This window comes from Salminus brasiliensis, chromosome 10 (genome assembly GCF_030463535.1).
Source record: "Salminus brasiliensis chromosome 10, fSalBra1.hap2, whole genome shotgun sequence".
Taxonomy (NCBI): domain Eukaryota; kingdom Metazoa; phylum Chordata; class Actinopteri; order Characiformes; family Bryconidae; genus Salminus; species Salminus brasiliensis.
The window spans coordinates 36,685,721-36,702,783 of NC_132887.1; the positions used below are offsets into that span (position 1 = coordinate 36,685,721).

At 45.7% G+C, this 17,063-nt stretch overlaps 1 protein-coding gene across 7 annotated transcripts in view; it reads right to left on the reverse strand.

The window, feature by feature from the left end:
- Positions 1–17,063, reverse strand: part of ltbp1 (latent transforming growth factor beta binding protein 1) — a 133,592-nt gene that overhangs the window by 50,838 nt on the left and 65,691 nt on the right. For all 7 annotated transcript variants that reach the window (XM_072689976.1, XM_072689973.1, XM_072689978.1 and 4 more), the window contains exons 8-10: positions 15,636–15,738; positions 10,651–10,710; positions 2,994–3,116 (exon numbers count right to left, since the gene is read on the reverse strand). In XM_072689976.1, the coding sequence (XP_072546077.1) occupies positions 2,994–3,116; positions 10,651–10,710; positions 15,636–15,738 (286 nt within the window). The remainder of the gene's footprint in view (positions 1–2,993; positions 3,117–10,650; positions 10,711–15,635; positions 15,739–17,063) is intronic.

Here is a 17,063-nt window from a genome sequence, read left to right on the forward strand (position 1 = left end):
GGGTAGTATTCATAAGCGGTCAATGGTCTGTTATAGCTTTCCGCATTCTCAATCCAGGGAGTGTTTCACACTGTAGGATTTCTCAGTTCACTACATTTAACTGGACAATAGTCCAGCCTGTCCGACTGGACAAGTCTCACTTTTACCTTCAAGAGTAACGCCAACTGATCACGGTGTGGGTGGATCAACCATAGATTGATTAGATTACAAGCTTACATCTACCTACCTATTAGAACAGTGCAAACATTAGCTAGCTAGCTAGCAAAATCATCAAAATAAGCTAGCTAGCTACAATTATTAGCGACGCTCCAATCGAAAAGGACTCTATATATTACTTAAAGAAGGTTCTTTGACACGTAACGATGGTGGCAACCTTTTCTTTGTCTATATAAAATAATTTTGTAAGGGTTATAGGATGATTGACATCTAGGAAGGGTTCTACATAAGGTTTTCCACCAATGCAAAGTAACCATTTATCCTTTTAGCATTTAAATAGGTCTCAGAGACGTTATCTATGTAGATCCCCTCAAGAATCCTTTTCCTAGAGTGTAAAAAAACACCAAACTGGTACCTAGCCAGGATTAGCAGTTACGCTAAAGTCAAGCTATAGTCCTGAAAAAGGTGTTACTAGGCTTATAACAACAGTAAAGACCCTTTTGGTGCTCTATAGGACCCTTCTAAAGTGCAGTACACAAGACGTTTGAAAGCTAAGCAGGTAAAAAGCTATTTAAGCTTTTAAATGGTTCCTTGAGTTGTTGCAATTTTATTAAGAACCATTAGAGAACCCTTCATATAAAAACAGGACAGGATGGTGGAATTACGGTGTGTCTTACACCCAAAAGCTAAAGCCCTACTTGATTAGACACAGTAAGCTTCAGCTAAGCTTCTGCTTAAGGTTCTCAAACCCTGTGAAATTTATATTATTTTCAATTTGACAATTAACCCACCCATCCGTAGCGCCCCCTAGCACCAGCAGTGCTCCCAAGACTACATGGGATACATGCAAAGCTGCCGGGCAGCCGACACACTCATAGGACAGCACCGGGTCTCCAGCTCCGCTGTACCAGCCAACAGATGCCCGTGTCGGCCAACATCGCTTTAAAAGTGATGAGGAGAGAGAGAGAGAAAGAGAGAGAGAGAGAGAGAGAGAGAGAGAGAGGAAGAGAGAGCACCATTGTGCTCTCTCGGACTCCGGCCACTGATGGCAAAGCGGCATGGCTCAGGCCACAGTGTTTTTGCACACTGGACCTCTGAGCCACTTTGAGTCCTCACCCAATTTGCTGAGGTCTCTCCTGAGCGCTGTCCGCAGCCGTCTCCCTAACACATCCATATCTAAACAAGAGGGCTACACTGAATGGCTCTATTTATTTCCTGAGAAACCCTGCTTTGTGAAATACCCCCTGGAAGGGACGCCATGCAGTTTAGTATTTTCGCTGCATTTAATTCAGCAAGTTGAAGAGCCGCGGTGACGTGTGCATTGATGTGGATTAATGGGAGTCACCAGGACGGGATCTGCATCCACGCCGGCCAAGCGGCGGCGGTCATGCGTTTATATGCAGCAGGCAAGGCAGTGAGCTCCAACCAGCATACGTGCAGACGAGATCAAGTGTTGGGGTGTGAGCTCTCCAGTTGACTGCCCTGAACCTTGATCCTTATCCCAAATAGTAGTTCATCAGGATTATATCTGGACAGGGATGTCCTGCATGGAGATGCGGGTGTAAATGCACCCAAGACACATTTCAAACAGCTGTAAAGCAGTTCAGGAGGCGGGATCGGAGACATTGTAACCAGAAAAGGAATAAACAAGAAGTTCTTGTTGGAGAACAAATGGATTAGGGCAAATGTGCTGATTTGTGGACAGGTGTTAAAATCCCATCCCTGCACGCTACATCAGCAGCACACGGAGACACGGGAGAAGCGGAGGAAAAAGAACGAGAACGTTTCTTTTCATCCTCGTCGGAACAAAAGGTCACGGCAGCCTGTTCCAAAACTGTCATCTGGCACTTCCAAAACACTCTTCAACGGAGATATAACATCTGCTGCGTTTAATATTCATCAGAGAGACACGGAGAGTACTCAGGTTACTGCTGTGTGTGTGTGTGTGTCTCTCCGTGTGTGTGTGTGTTCGTGCAGAGAGCGGGCGTCTCTGTGACTGCTCTGTGAAAGAGTATTTGCTTCTCACACAGGAGATTCCTGCACTCCAATGATTCAGGCTGGCGCGCCACAATCATCTGTTAGCGTTTGTAGTGGCTGCGAGCTCCAAAGCACCACCTCTACATGGCAGCTTTTTCAACACACTCAAACGTGATGAGGAGGGAAGGAGCCAGATGCTCTCAGTAAGGCACGGTGTGCCTGTGTGCACGAGCAGGTGTGTGTTTACATGTACATCTTTCTATAATGCAATAATTATTTCATTAACAGCAAGCATGAAAACTGCAGGTGGGGGAAAAAAAGGCAGTCAGTGTGAGAACTTCTCTCACCAGCTGACTGGCATCAGGCAGAGAGGGAGGGAAAAAGGACAGGAGAGAAGAGTAGGGAGGAGAAGAAGGAGGAGTGAGAAGAAAAGAAGAAAAACGAGAAGTGCAGAGAAATGAAGAGAAGAGATAAGAATAAAAGAGAGAAGACTAATGAAAAGAAGATAAACATTAAAAAGAGACGTGAAATGAGAAGAGAAGAGACAAGGGGTGAAGAGAAGGAGAGGAGAAGAGAAGAGTAGAGAAAAGAGAAGTAGAGAAGAGTAGAGAGGAGAAGAGAAGAGTAGAGTGGAGAAGAGTAGAGAAGAGAGGAGTAGAGAGGAGAGGAGAAGAGTAGAGAAGAGAGGAGTAGAGAGGAGAGGAGAAGAGTAAAGAAGAGTACAGAGGGGAAGAGTAGAGAGGAGAAGAGTTGAGAAGAGTAGAGAGGAGAAGCGTAGAGTAGAGAAGAGCAGAGAAGAGAAGAGAAAAGGAGAGTAGAGAAGAGAAGAGGGGAGTAGAGAGGAGTAGAGATGAACTCACGGTAGCAGGCGGTCAGGGTGGCGTCTGGTATAAAGCCAGGCTTACACAGGCACCTGTAGCTGCCCATGGTGTTGATGCAGTTCCCATTAGGACACACTCCCTGCAGCTGGCACTCATTGATGTCTGGGGTAAAAAACACAGGGTCAGAAGACAGCAGTGCTTACAGTATCTATATACAACATCAGCATCATCAGGGTCATCTGGCATCTCCACTCATTCATAAACGAAGATTTCCGACATGGCACATCTGGAAAAATCACAGTCCACATAGTTAAGGTCGGAACTTTGGGAAAGCCATTCCAAGAGCTTAATGGTAGGCCTGTGCCTTGGTGGTTATTGGGTTATTCCTGACCATCCAAACCGGTTCCCTCTCAACTGAGTGTCACAGCTGAGGGCCTGATGTTCTTCCAGACCACTGCAAAAGTAGCGAAGACTTGGAAAGTCGAGATAGCCTCACCAACCCAGAGTGCAAAATCCAAGATGGCCATTGTTGTCATCAATTAGTATCACTAACAATGCTAACCTGGGACAATGCTAACAATACTAACCTGGGGCATAAAAGGTGAGACTAATTTTGGTCAGGTTCACCATAAAAAAAAAAAACATTGGTACAGGATTGTCCATCCATGTTTTTTGGAGATCTTCTAAAATGGTGTACAATTATCTGAATGTTTAACCGGACTGCACTCGACTCGGCTGGGCCGTCATTCCCAGCTCAGACATCCGACTCCAGAGGTAAAAGGAATGGAATCATCCTCGTCAGATCTGCACTGAGCTCCTTGGACTGTGTGTTGGCACATCCAGTGAGCTGAAGTCCATCATGATCACTAAAAGGAAGTAAAGAGACTTCTGCTATTGGGTTTAACCTGGTCTGTCAGAATGTTAAGGTAGGTGGCACATGTCAAACTGATGGCCACATAAGTACTGGAACCAAGGTTTCCCAGCAAAGCACTGCCCAGATCCTCATAATTCCATCACTGGCTTGGCGTCTTCTTGCAGAGCCTTCCAGTCTGCCATCTGTCTGAACAGAAAATGGGACTCGCAAGACCAGGACGACCTTCTTTATACTGCTCGAAGGTCCGGTTCTGATGCTCATGTGTCTATGGTGTAGGTTCTCTTGACAAAGTGGAAAATGGTTAGAGCTGACCGGTCCAGAAGCTCCAGAAAAATAAGAACAGTGAACGGTAATCACTGAAAGCTCAAGATTGCCATGGCATGCACGTCTATGATGAGTGTATATGCTACCACACACACACACACACACACACACACACACACACACACACACACACACTTCGGTCACAGAGTTCACAGTGATGTTATACACTGATGTTGTCTCCACTGCGCTGTTAGGAGTGTGAGGACCTGCGCTGGAATGACGTTCCTCATTGCTCACACACAAACCCACACATCCCTCCTATCCAACAGCATGCTAATGTGTTCCTGGTGCGAGGCACAAGCCAGAGCCGCAGAGGCACGGACACCCACTCCTCCAGCTGCTCCACCATCTGCAGCCCAGCTCCACACGACACACCCACAGCAGCTGTCAATCAAAACTCTGACACTGTAATGAGCCATAAAAACCTCAGCGCCGAAAGGGAAGAGAGCGAGAGAGGGCGAGCGAGTGAGCTAAGCACTCACTGCACAGCCAATCTGTGGGTGTGTGGGTTTGGGGAGGGTGGGTGGAGAGGGCAAAGGAGAGTCTTGATGCAATAATAAGTAAGGAGGTGGGCGTCAATCGGAACAAAGTAATGAATGAGAGAGTGTGGAGTGTGCTGTGTGTGTGTGTGTGTATGGGGGTCTCACTGTGTGTAAGACACAACGCCCTGTGGTTTACAACCACACTCAATTTGTCTAGGCCTGAAAGAACGAACCAGGAATCTAAACACACATGAGCCAAAACATCTGCCTAATATGTTGTCGGTTGCCAAACCAGCAACGACCCACCATGGCATGGACTATAGAAGACCTCTGAAGGTCCCCCGTGATATCTGGCACCAAGGCGCGAGCACATCCCACAGATGCTCGATTGGCTTGAGAGCTGGGGAATCTGGAGGCCAGGGCACATGATGGCCCTCATGTTCCCGGACATCATGTGCAATGCGGCCTGGTCCTGGTCAACTGCCACTGGAGAGTATTATGGTCAAGAAGGGGCTTAACCTGGTCTGTCAGAATGTTAAGGTAGGTGGCACATGTCAAACTGATGCCCACATAAGTACTGGAACCAAGGTTTCCCAGGAAAGCACTGCTCAGATCCTCATAATCCCATCACTGGCTTGGTCTCTTCTTGCAAAGCCTTCCAGTCTGAACAGAAGATGGGACGACCAGGGCGACCTTCTTACACCGCTCGAAGAACACAACACCACAACCTGCCAGTAAGCTACCACACCATGTGGGAGACTGGGGTTCGACTCCCGGTCTGAGTGACTATGTGCTTGGCCACGCAAATAAGGCCTTGGGCAAGACTCCCAACACTACATTGGCTCCCCTGTGTAATGCTAGTAACCTCAAGTACCCAAAGGTAAACGTAACCAGTTAGTGGTTTGTTCCTTCTCAACCACTGTCAGTAGGCTCCCCTCAAGCCCTGCCATCTGGGCATAGTGATTTGATCCTTGCCGAAGTCACTCAAGATTTACTCTACGTCTACGTCTAGACTTCTACGCGACAACTTCAGGAACAGCCTTAAACTTATCGCGATGTCCCGCTACCAACAACCCCATTGCTTGGTTCCCCCTGGCCTGTGTTCACACTGCACTGGGCGGCGACTGCAGCGTCTCTTTCTTTTCCAAGACATCAATATGCTAAGCTTTTGAACAGCAGCGATTATGTTCGGAAGGACTACTTTTCAGGGCTATATTAGGGCTAATTTGGACCAAATCAGACCAAAACAAAACACAGCCCAGTTTTCAACGTCTCTTTTTGGGCTAAATAAAGACCACGCCAGGCCAGCCAGATTTAGCCCAAAAGGCAACATCCATATGATGTCTGGTGCTGGGACAAACTCCGTCAGTCGACAGAGGATAATCAACGCGATTGGCTTCGCCTGCGAGTGGTCAGTCCATTTTGGCTCTGTGAACAACGCACACAACAGAAATGTTACTTTATGCAAGAGTCACTTCATGCATATTCCCGAGTCATTCACATGCAGTCATTCCTGTCTCTTCCAAACAGCTTAACATTTGTTTCCTTTCCAGTTTCTCCGCTGGGCACAGATGTACTAAGTCAGGCGGACATAAATCGTAAACCTGCATCCAACAGACAAAATATGGAAATGAGATCCAAATGGCCTTGTGAAAAGACTAAGCACTGACTAACACAGGGGAAACTGTTGAGGATCAAGGCGCCGGAGGATAGAACTGAATCAGAAGCAGGTTTGAGTGCACTGGAACGTCTCTTAGACCCATTTCCCCTTCCATTTACTCCTGGAAAACATGCTCCATTACAGTCAGCATTATGCTCGGAGCGACCTAGCCTTACAACAGCCTTTAAAGGCAACTCCGGACTATTAGTAAACACATCAAATTGCCCCTAAAGGACGGGGAAGGAAAGGGGCGTCTTGAGATGCCAATGGCGTTCTAAGACTGTAACTGGGTTGAGGGTAATGGCAAGAACGTACTGTATACCTGGGAAGCAGCTACGTTAGCATAGGCTGTGTTTATGCTAGCTGGTTAAAGAGGAGTTGAGAACACAAGCTAGTAAAATAAGCTTTGTGAAATCGCCAATCTAACATTTTTCAAAACTGGGTTATAGGGCTGCACAATATATCGTTTCAGCATCGACATTGCAATGTTTGATATGAATGTGCAATATTGGCATCGCAGGACATGCAATGTCAAATTAAATTCAACATCATGCTTCAGCTTGTTGATAAAAAAGAAAAAATTGCACGGTTCTCAGTTTCCATTTACACATAGTGCATTATTAATAACATGACTTGTTGATCACTGACTTCTGAAGATCTGGCAAAAATTCCTGCATTTTTAAATATCAAAATATATATCATAGAACAACAAAATATCGCAATGTGTTTTTTTTCCTAATATCGTGCAGCACTGCTGTGTTCCCTAGATAACATGAATTGATGATGCAAAGACAAAACCACAGTTTCATATGAGGTTTTATGCCAAAAAGGAAATATTATGTTATTCTTCTTCTTATTATTATTATATTAATAACTATTATTATTATTACTATTATTAATGGCAATAAAATAACTAGTCATATTATTAGGCAAGCAGAGGGTTACAGCTCTGTGAGTTCCCCAAGTTCAACAAGTAGTTCAGAAGTTTCTCTGGCTGTAAGTAATTTTTGAAATTTTACATCTGAATTTACATACCCAACATGAATCCATATTAGCTCTGCAACTACAAAGACTACATTCATAAATACCTGACTTTAGCAGTTCCTGTAAGCCCACAAACTGAACCTACCAATCCCAACTGATGATTTTCCAGTGACTTCTGAGGTTTACACTTCCCAGGGTTCTGATGACTATATGAAAATCAATTGCTAAGATCACTTCTCAATCTCAGTTAGATCAAACAGATATTTGAGTGTAATTATCTGCCCTCAGCCTTGTTTTACAATACCTAGGTTCATTATATAGATAAAGATGGGCATATATCAGCACTTATCAGAACTTATATAACTCTACATATTTTCTTTTTGCTGATTATTTTTGTTTCTTTGAAATCCATGTATAACATGAATAACATTACTGTTTTTTACTCCCTTAGTACTTACCAAGAGGTTGACCTCCTAAATGATGGGACTTTTATTATATACAAAGTTTATTGTCTGAAAAACAATGCACAATGGTTGAGTTATGCAAGCTTGGAAGCACTGTTGCCTTTTAACAACCATGAAAACTCATGAGCAGTGGAAAGGTGAAAAGTTCAGAAACCAAACCCCTGTAGCGGAGTCTGGCAGCATCATTTCTCAGAGAAAACTTCCAACATGGAACTTCTGGCGCATTTTAAGACTAAATAAAAGACTTATTTAGAATTGGAATTCAATTTTTGGAATTATTTAGTTCATGAGTTCAAGAATCTCTTTTTGAGACCCCACATCCTCTACAAATAAGACCGGTCTAGAACATTGGGCATTACTTGGGATCTGTCAGCTCCTCAATGGCTTGCTGTGCTTGGGCCCCTGATGATAGCCACTTGTGTATAATTGTGCCTAAAATACACACCAACGTGTATTAATAGTGACAGTCTACTATAATTAGTATTATTATTCAAAACTGACTCTGTAAAGATTGTTCTTAGCAAAAAAAACAAACAAAAGGTTTATCTGGAAGGTGCGAAATGTACCCTCAATTCTAAAACGACCCATATGTAAATGCTCCCGGTCCTGCCTGGCTGTGCTGTACTGTACTGCACCTTGTTCAAAAAGCAGTGAGGCCTGAAACCCCCCTTTATAACTTCAGTGTGAAAGGACAGTGCAGACTTGCTGTAGGCTGAACAGGCAGATCTAGTGATTTGGTGACACTGCAAAAGCAATGCATGTTTAAATAGGCTGTTTTTGCAGACTGTGTGAGCTGTGAAATGACAGTACTGTATGTTTAACAATGCTTCTATACAAGATTACTCGCCTAAAAAAGAAGAAGGGCGATTCCATGATATGAGCTCTTTAAATATAAATGAGATAATTAATAATTAGATAATTAGATAATAATTTAATAATGAAGCTCCCACTGTTTCAGAACTCTCCAGAAGTCCCATGTCTAGATGCCCGAGCTTCGCCCCCCTGCCCCAGCTGCAGTAGTCGTAGGTTTGGTAACACGCTGGGCACTCTTCCCTCGCCCAGCCTGAATCTCTTTTAGCTGTGGTTCGCCTCAGGGTTTGGCAAACAGTGACAAGCAGTTCGGTGGTGACGGGTAACAGTGCATGCGCTGTTTCAGAACCGGCCTTTTGCCAGAGCCACAATGCGGTCAGCAAAAGGCAAAACCACGCCATTGCACCAGCATGCTAGCTGTGACGGATGACGGCATGAAGTGTTCAGGGGTAAGAGCAGATACACTTTGCTGGCCAAGTAAATTTACTCATCTTTCCCCTTACCCCAAACGAAGCAAGTCGGTAGAAGCGGTAGAATTTCTCTCCGTTTACTTAAGGCTGCCTCCTTAAAAATGACACATAACGGGGCCCGAGTGGTGCAGCGGACTACGCCGCTGTCACTATGACCAGAGGATCGCTGGTTCCAATCCCGGTCATGCTGCTAGCCATAGACAGTCGAGGCCCCCCAAAGAGTGCACAGTTGGCCATGCTCTTTTTAGGGTGGGTAGATGGCGCTCTCTCCCCACATCGCTTTGCTGCTGGTGCATCGAAGCCGGGTATGCGGGTATGCGCTTCCCTCCAGGCGCGTTGGTTGCCTGGTGATGCTGCATCAGCGACAGTTCTAAAGATGAGAGGCTTGACTGCGGGGGGCATCATGTGTGATGGGAGGTGGGGGGAGGAGTACGTACGGGTTGGGTAACTGGTGGCCCAAATTAGGGAGAAAATGGGTGAAAATGAAAAGAAAAGCTGGAGTTGAAGCTTTTTAAACTGGATGGAGTGGAAACTCCAGTACCTGGTTGATTTACTGGGGTATTTAGGAACGCTGAAGGCCCTTTACTGCTGGTATTTACGCTATTTACACAGTGCGCGAGTGAGAAGGGTCTAATGTAACAGGCAGCCTTAATTTAGGCCTCTATTACTCATTAGCTACATTAGCCTGGTAGCATTAGTGCAAATCCAAAGGTGCTAAATCCAGACATCATGTTTGAGGGAGGAAGACTTTTAAAGAATCATGTTTTAGTAGTTGAGGGAAGTGGCAGATTCGTGTGCTGGACCAGCAGCGGAAGCTGAGGGCGATGTTGCAGTAGCAATACTCCCCTTTTCTTCTGTTTTTCTTTCCCCTTCATCTCTCTCTCTCTCTCTCTCTCTCTCTCTGTGTGTGTGTGTTTGTCTGGTGGTAAGCGAGGGCACAGCATGAGGGTGCGAGGATGACGATGGAGGATTGTCAGCTCTAATGCATTGGAGCCATCTCTTACTATCATACTAAAACTCCACTCAGATTACACAGATCTATCAAACATGACACCTGTCTCTCCTATTCTCTCTCCTAGTCTCTCTCTCTCTCTCTCTCTCTCTCTCTCTCTCTCTCCATCCCTTTGTCTCTCTCTCTTTCTTAAGCAGCACACATCAGTCAGATAGCTGGTGACTCTTATCAGTTTGATGGATTCGAGTTAACTCAGGGGGGACAGGCAGTGGCAGCCTGGGAATATAAATATAACAGCCCAGAGCAACGCTGGAGGCCCACCAGGGGGCGCTGTGTACAGAAGGCTCCTCACACATTTCCCTGCTGCACGGTGAACCGCACAAACACACACACACACACTTAATGTCCTGTGAAAACAAGCTATTTACACTCCTGCCTGCTTCAGACTAATCCCACTATCTCTCTCTCTCTCGCACTCTCTCTCGCACTCACACACACACTCTCTCTCTCTCTCTCACGCTCTCTGGATGGTGACAACTCATTCCTTTAAGGCTCATTCAGCTCAAGATGAGAAAACAAAAGACTTGTCCAACAGCGCACACACTCTCTCACACTCACACACACACTCTCTCACACTCACACACACACACACTCTCAAGGTAAAGTGAACTCTTACCGATGCAGCGAGTGCCGTTGAACCTCTTGTAGCCCTGAGGACACTCCAGCAGAGGAATCGCTGAGGAGGGAAACAGAAGAGCGTAAGAGGAGCAGGTTTATTTACAAGATGGAGATGCTTTTATTACATTTATTTATTTTAACCCCCCCAATACATTTTTTCCCCTGTTTAGTCAATGCCAACACCCCCCCCCACTACATCTCCCCCTATCATGTGATGCAGTGCTGGGAAGGCTGGCTAGCTAAACCCCTGACGGTTCAGTGCGCTCCCTGTTCGAGTAGCCAGCTGGCTAGTTCTGGACAGTCCTGTGGTCTCCTTTTACTTTCTTCGATGACTCAAGTGCTGATAGAAGATTTATGTGCCTCCATCTAATGACTAGAATTCATTCTGTAGTGAATCATTCTTCCAAAAAAAAAAAAGGGAGGGATAAGCCTTCGGGAATGGTAACAACAATGCTGAGAAACAAAAAGATTTATGTGGACCCAAGCAACGGGACCCCCGTAAGAATACGGCAACTGAAAATATCAGAAGTTTCCCCATATAAGGTCCAAAACCTCCACCCGAAACACCTGAAAGCTGGAACCAGTGGCTGGGGCCCAGGCTGCTGGAACAAGGCCACGTTTGTTAGCGTGCTAGCTCGCGCCTTTACTGGCTTCACCTTGTTACCTCACCCCGTCTCCTGAAACACAATCAGGCAGTTCACACACTCGCGCCGAACTCTGCAGCCCCTCAACACTGCAGCATTGTGGAGGCCCATGGCCATGGAGGGGGGGGCGCAACACTAACGTAGCCGAGCACAGCAACAGTTTGCCTGCATTCACATTCTCCTGGGGAAGGGTGGGAGTCGTGTAGCGGTAAAGCAAAGAGCCTGGCTCATTTTTTAGTAGCTGATATGTTATCACTACTGAGTCAGTGGGTGAGACGGTGGGTGTAGTTTAGCTGTGAAGGCCAGAGGCCAGCTAATTATTTATGTTTAAAACATTGTGGCTATTGAGTCAGTGTGCTAATTACAGAGGCTAGCTAATTATTTGCGGTTAAACGTTGTTATCACTGAGTCAAGCTGAAACACTCTACAGATTTAGCGCGGTTCAGTGCTGCTAATTATAGAGGCTAGCTTATTTTGTGGTTGAAACATCACCATTGAGTCAAGTTGACCTACAGATTTAGCATAGCTCAGTGTTGCTAACTACAGAGGCTGGCTATCGTTGCAATTTCAGGCAATGGAAACAAGATGCAGAGTTAGCATTGTTCAGTGTTGCTAATTATAGAGACTAACTCATTTTGTGGTTGAAACATAACAGATTTAACGCTTTAATGTTGGTAATTCTGGAGGCTCATTATTTACTCATTATTTGTATACATGAAGTCAAGCTGAAACAGGATACAGATTTAGCATTGTTTAATGTTGCTAATTAAAGGGTCTAGCTAATTACTTGTGGTTAAACGACTGCAGCTTTTGAGCCAATGTTGCTAATTGTAGAGGGTAGCTAATTATTTGGGGTTGAAACATGGTTGCTGATGACTTTGTATTGCTAATCATAGCAGCTAGCTAATTATTTGGGGTTAAAATATGGTTGCCATTGAGTCAATGTTGCTAATTACAGAGGGTAGCTAATTATTTGGGGTTGAAACATGGTTGCCATTGAGTCAATGTTGCTAATTACAGAGGGTAGCTAATTATTTGGGTTTGAAACATGGTTGCAGTTGACTTAGTATTGCTAATCATAGCAGCTAGCTAATTATTTGGGGTTAAAATATGGTTGCCATTGAGTCAATGTTGCTAATTACAGAGGCTAGCTAATTATTTGGGGTTGAAACATGGTTGCCATTGAGTCAATGTTGCTAATTACAGAGGCTAGCTAATTATTTAGGGTTAAAACATGGTTGCTGATGACTTAGTATTGCTAATCATAGCAGCTAGCTAATTATTTGGGGTTAAAACAATGCAGGTTATGAATCAAGTTGGTGAGAGAGAGATACAGCGTTGTTCAAACTGCTGCTTATGGAGGACAGCTAATGACTTGCGCTTATAGCGTTATTGATTTGAGCCGAGTCAACTCAAGGTACAAACTTATCTCTGTTCAATCTTGCTAGCCAGCAAACTCTGGGTCTTTCTCAAAGGCCCAGGAGGAACGGAAGAAACCAAAGAGGAAAAAAAGAACTGGCCCATATCAGCGTGGAGAACCGTTTTTAGTCGTGTCTCAGGGGAAGTAGTGGAAATGAGCGGTGGAATCAGGGTTCAGTGGTGGCGTGGTACAGATATGTTCAGAGATTCTGTCGACCTGATCTGTTCCAGAAATAAGCAGCGGTCTGGAGGCTGTGCCTTATTTATCTGTGTAAACACTAGACTCCCATAATACCCCTCCCATAATACCTCACAGCGAGTGCCTGCTGAAGGCAACACTGGGGTGGGCTGCTATCTACAAGAAAATGTACAGAGAGAGTTCAGGCTTCAGAACTGCTGGTTATGCTGTTTTTAGCTGTGCAACATGTTAAGGATGCGGTCATATGTGTGCGAAATGGTGAGATGCTAACTGATGGAAGCATATGATCATTTTGGTTCTTTAATCGATGGTTCTTTGGAGCAGTGGTTCTTAGACGGTCCAGATTTTTGCTCCAACCCAACTTGTAATATATAGGGACAGCGCAAACGCTGGACCATCAGGGGGTCCCTAAGAACCTCTGCTTTAGAGAACCGCTTTGGTAAATGCAAAATGAGATACAATGTGTGTCCAAATGTTTGTGGACACCCCTTTTAATGAATGCATTCAGCTATTTTAAGTTGCACCCATTGCTGACATAGTTGTGGGAATCTCTGGAGCAGATAAACATAAACGTATTGCCACCAGACATAAAGCCAAGTACCCTAATGATCAACCAAAGGAGGTTTAAGAAGTACGTAAGTACGGATATTCCAAAGATCAGCTACTGAAGGTTTTAAAATTAGGCTAGTACGGATATCAGAGCTAGTTCTGAGCAATCATGTTCCACTTCAATCCCAATGCCTGAAGTTTCAAACACCTCTTTTCCCCCCCCAACCTCCCTACCCATTTCCTCCTGCTGATACGAGATGTGTGTGTGTGTTTATCACTGACGAAAATACTTCTTCTGAAGACCGAGAACAGAACAGGGAAGGCTGGGAGGGCTAAGCATTCAAGAATGTCTGAAATGTAGAGTTTAGGAAAACAATGCTTTAAAATTCCGTTTCTGGGCTTCAGTCATACGTGTCCCGAAGCTGTGCGAGATGTGATGAGGATTTTCCCATTTATGGTCCAAATGACTTCAACTTCACACCAGCAGCTCACGAAAAGAGAGAAAGTAGCCGAGATATCTTCAGACTTCCGGAGTGACTTCACAAGAGTGACTCAGCAGGGAGGAACAGAGCATATCCAGACATGTGTGTGTGCGTGTGTGTGTGAGGTCTTTGTATTTAGCATTTTGTGAGGACCAAATGTCCTTAAATGGTGTACGATTGTCTCATGATATGGATTCTGCCACATTCCTTTGTTGGTTTGCTTTAAATTCCCCCTCAATTTTCCCAATTGTCTCCTAATTTCGGCCATCGCCAGTTCCACACACTAGAACCCACCCAAACACATGATGCCCCCAGTGCTGGGAGAGCCAATCAAAGCCTTGCTTTTTGAACCGCCGCTCATGCAATATTATCGCACAGCTGATCACGCTTAGAGATCTAGCTCTGTTACATCAGCTAACGGACACCCACACTCCCTGACACTGTGGTGAGTGATGGGGGAGAGTGAGGCCAACAGACTCATTGTGTGTAAAAGGCTCTCTGATAGTGAGATGTGTTTGAACGTTAGTTAGTTCACCTGCTAGTCCAAATACTTGTGGACACTTTCAGCCACACACACACACACACACACACACACCGCTGCCTAATGCCAGGCGTGCACTAGAGGGGAATAAAGCCCCCCCCTTCCGGCAGCACTGAGCTGTGGAGCAGTGGAAGAGATGAGTTGGGGAGTTTGGGATGAGGTGGGATGGTAATCATCCAACATCCTACCTCACCAATGCTCTTCTGTCACTGAATGCAATCAAATCCTCAAAGCAATGCTCCTAAATCTAGTAGAAAGCCTTCATCCCTGGACAGTAGAGACTGTCAAAAGAGCAGGATACACTTTTTAATATCCTTCATTTCAAAAGAAACAATGACAGAGGAGGTGTCCCAATACTGTCCATATGGAGCATATCTCCTGATAAATAGAGTCTGGCTCAGAGTGCTCCAGCAGACAAAGGCGCTGCCACCATGACCTGAGAATTGGTGGTTCAAATCCCGGGTCATGTTGCCTGCCATCGGCAGCCTAAGCCAGAGAGAGCACAATTGGCCTTGAGTGGACGTGTCTTTGTCTCTCTCCTCACCTCACTTCGGTATGGGTGTGTGGCAGCCGATCAATCAGAGCTGGGTACCCGGCGCTTTCCTCAGAGCGCGTTGGTTGCCTGGTGATGCTCGGACGAGGGGCTGGCTGGTTGCCCATGTGTTAGAGGAAACTCATTACAGGAGCTAAACTGGCACTGTGTGGTCCAGATGACTCAGCATGTGTGTGTGTGTGTGTGTGTGAGTGTATAAGAAAGTAATCAAAAATTGTGGGTTGGTGCGCTCCTTCACGTTCTTCGCTACTCTTTCTTCCTCTCTTGGAGAGTGAAAGTCATCCTTTCCCCTCGGTCAGATCAGAACCATATGCTCGCCGCTGCGTCACAGCTTCTCCATGACTACAAGCGCTTTCATCCGTTTCTCCACGCTAACGCCTTCACACAGTGAAGAATGTGTTCTCGCTTAGTCACCGCTACCCCACACACACACACACACACACACACACACACACTACATTACGTTACACACTCCAGCGCAGTGCAGACAGGAATCCTCGGCCATTAATTACTAAGGCTGCATTAACGCAGGTCGTGTGAGTGCGTCCTAGCTCCATGTATAGCCGTGTTTCAGTGCGAGTGAGAAAGTGGCTTACATGTTTTTCTGGGACATTTCTGGCATTTGTGGAATCCCCAGGATGTGCCGATGGTTCCACAGCAGTCCTCCTGCTTGGAGAGGCCAGGGAGGGCTTTCCCACACTGCAACACACACAAACAGACACACACACACACACAAAACACAAGAACACACATCACTATAGGCTCCTTACACTTAAGTTAACGTAGCATAGGCAAGATATACAGGCAAATACACTGCCATACATGCATGCACTAACACACACACACTTGGGCAAACATTTAAATTCCAGCTCCGCAGCCTGTTGACTGCTCTGATCTACCTGCAGATCTCAGGGGGATAACGGACAACAGTGACCAGAGGTGCAACTGAAGCCTGCGGCTGTGTCTGGACAGCCCAATCAGTCACATCTTCGCTTCTGCTGACACGAACACAAACATGCGCCCGACAAAACAGCAATTTCAGACCGAGTCCACAACACAAGCTAGCACCGGATAGCACTGCGCTAAGTGATTGCAGAAGAGGGCGGACGATCCTACTCCTTCAGAGAGAGTGAGGCCAATAGGGCTGCCTAATAGCCTTGGCTTGGCTGGAGTTGTGTTTCTGGCCTTCGCACCAGGCTCAGCCATGTCCCCTTTAAGACAAGCTCCCCTAGTCCAGCTACAAACTGTCCACTGCAAAGAGGACAGCTTTTAAAACATCAGTCATGATGTTACCACAGCATTAGCTGCTAGTGGTCACTAGTTAGCTTAGCTAACATCATTATTCCGGGGCTACAGCTGGCATTATGAGCTCAAACATCTCTTGCTAGCTAACGCTACCTGTTACTTGATGGGAGTGGTCAAAAGCCGATCAGTACAGAGAGCCCTTCGAGCTTCAAGTACGGCTCGGCTTGACCCACCATCCTTTATGATTCATGGAGTACGAGCGTCCAGGCTTTTTTCTGGCCTGCACCGAAGAGGTGGGAGGAACTTCCCCTGAGTGTCCGAAGCGCAGACCGAAGACCCTCCTCTTCCGAGAGTACTTGGGCAAAGCGTAGTGTACAGTGTTGTGGTCTCCATACTGACCTCTGTATTCAGAAGTATCTAAACTTCTTGATCTTTTGGATTCTAGCCGATATATAAACTAGCTAAGGGTATTTTCTCGGCAGAAGAGTGTCTGCTAAAGGCCTTCAATGAAAACGTTAGCCTCACTGCTCCAGTGCAAAGCTAATAAGGCACACCTCAGACACCAAACATGGCTACGTGGCTCCTCCTAGTACATGTTCAAGGGCTTTTGGATGTTTATGGACTGCCTGCAAACAAGTAGCCTCCAAAGAATGTTAGCATCTTCTAAGCGCTTAGCTTTTCTTAAGCATCAGCACCGACACTGCAGATCTTTTAAGGAAACATTGACATTTCCATAAACCCTCATCTCCTCGCTGCGTCCAGAGCGAGAGCAGAAGCCG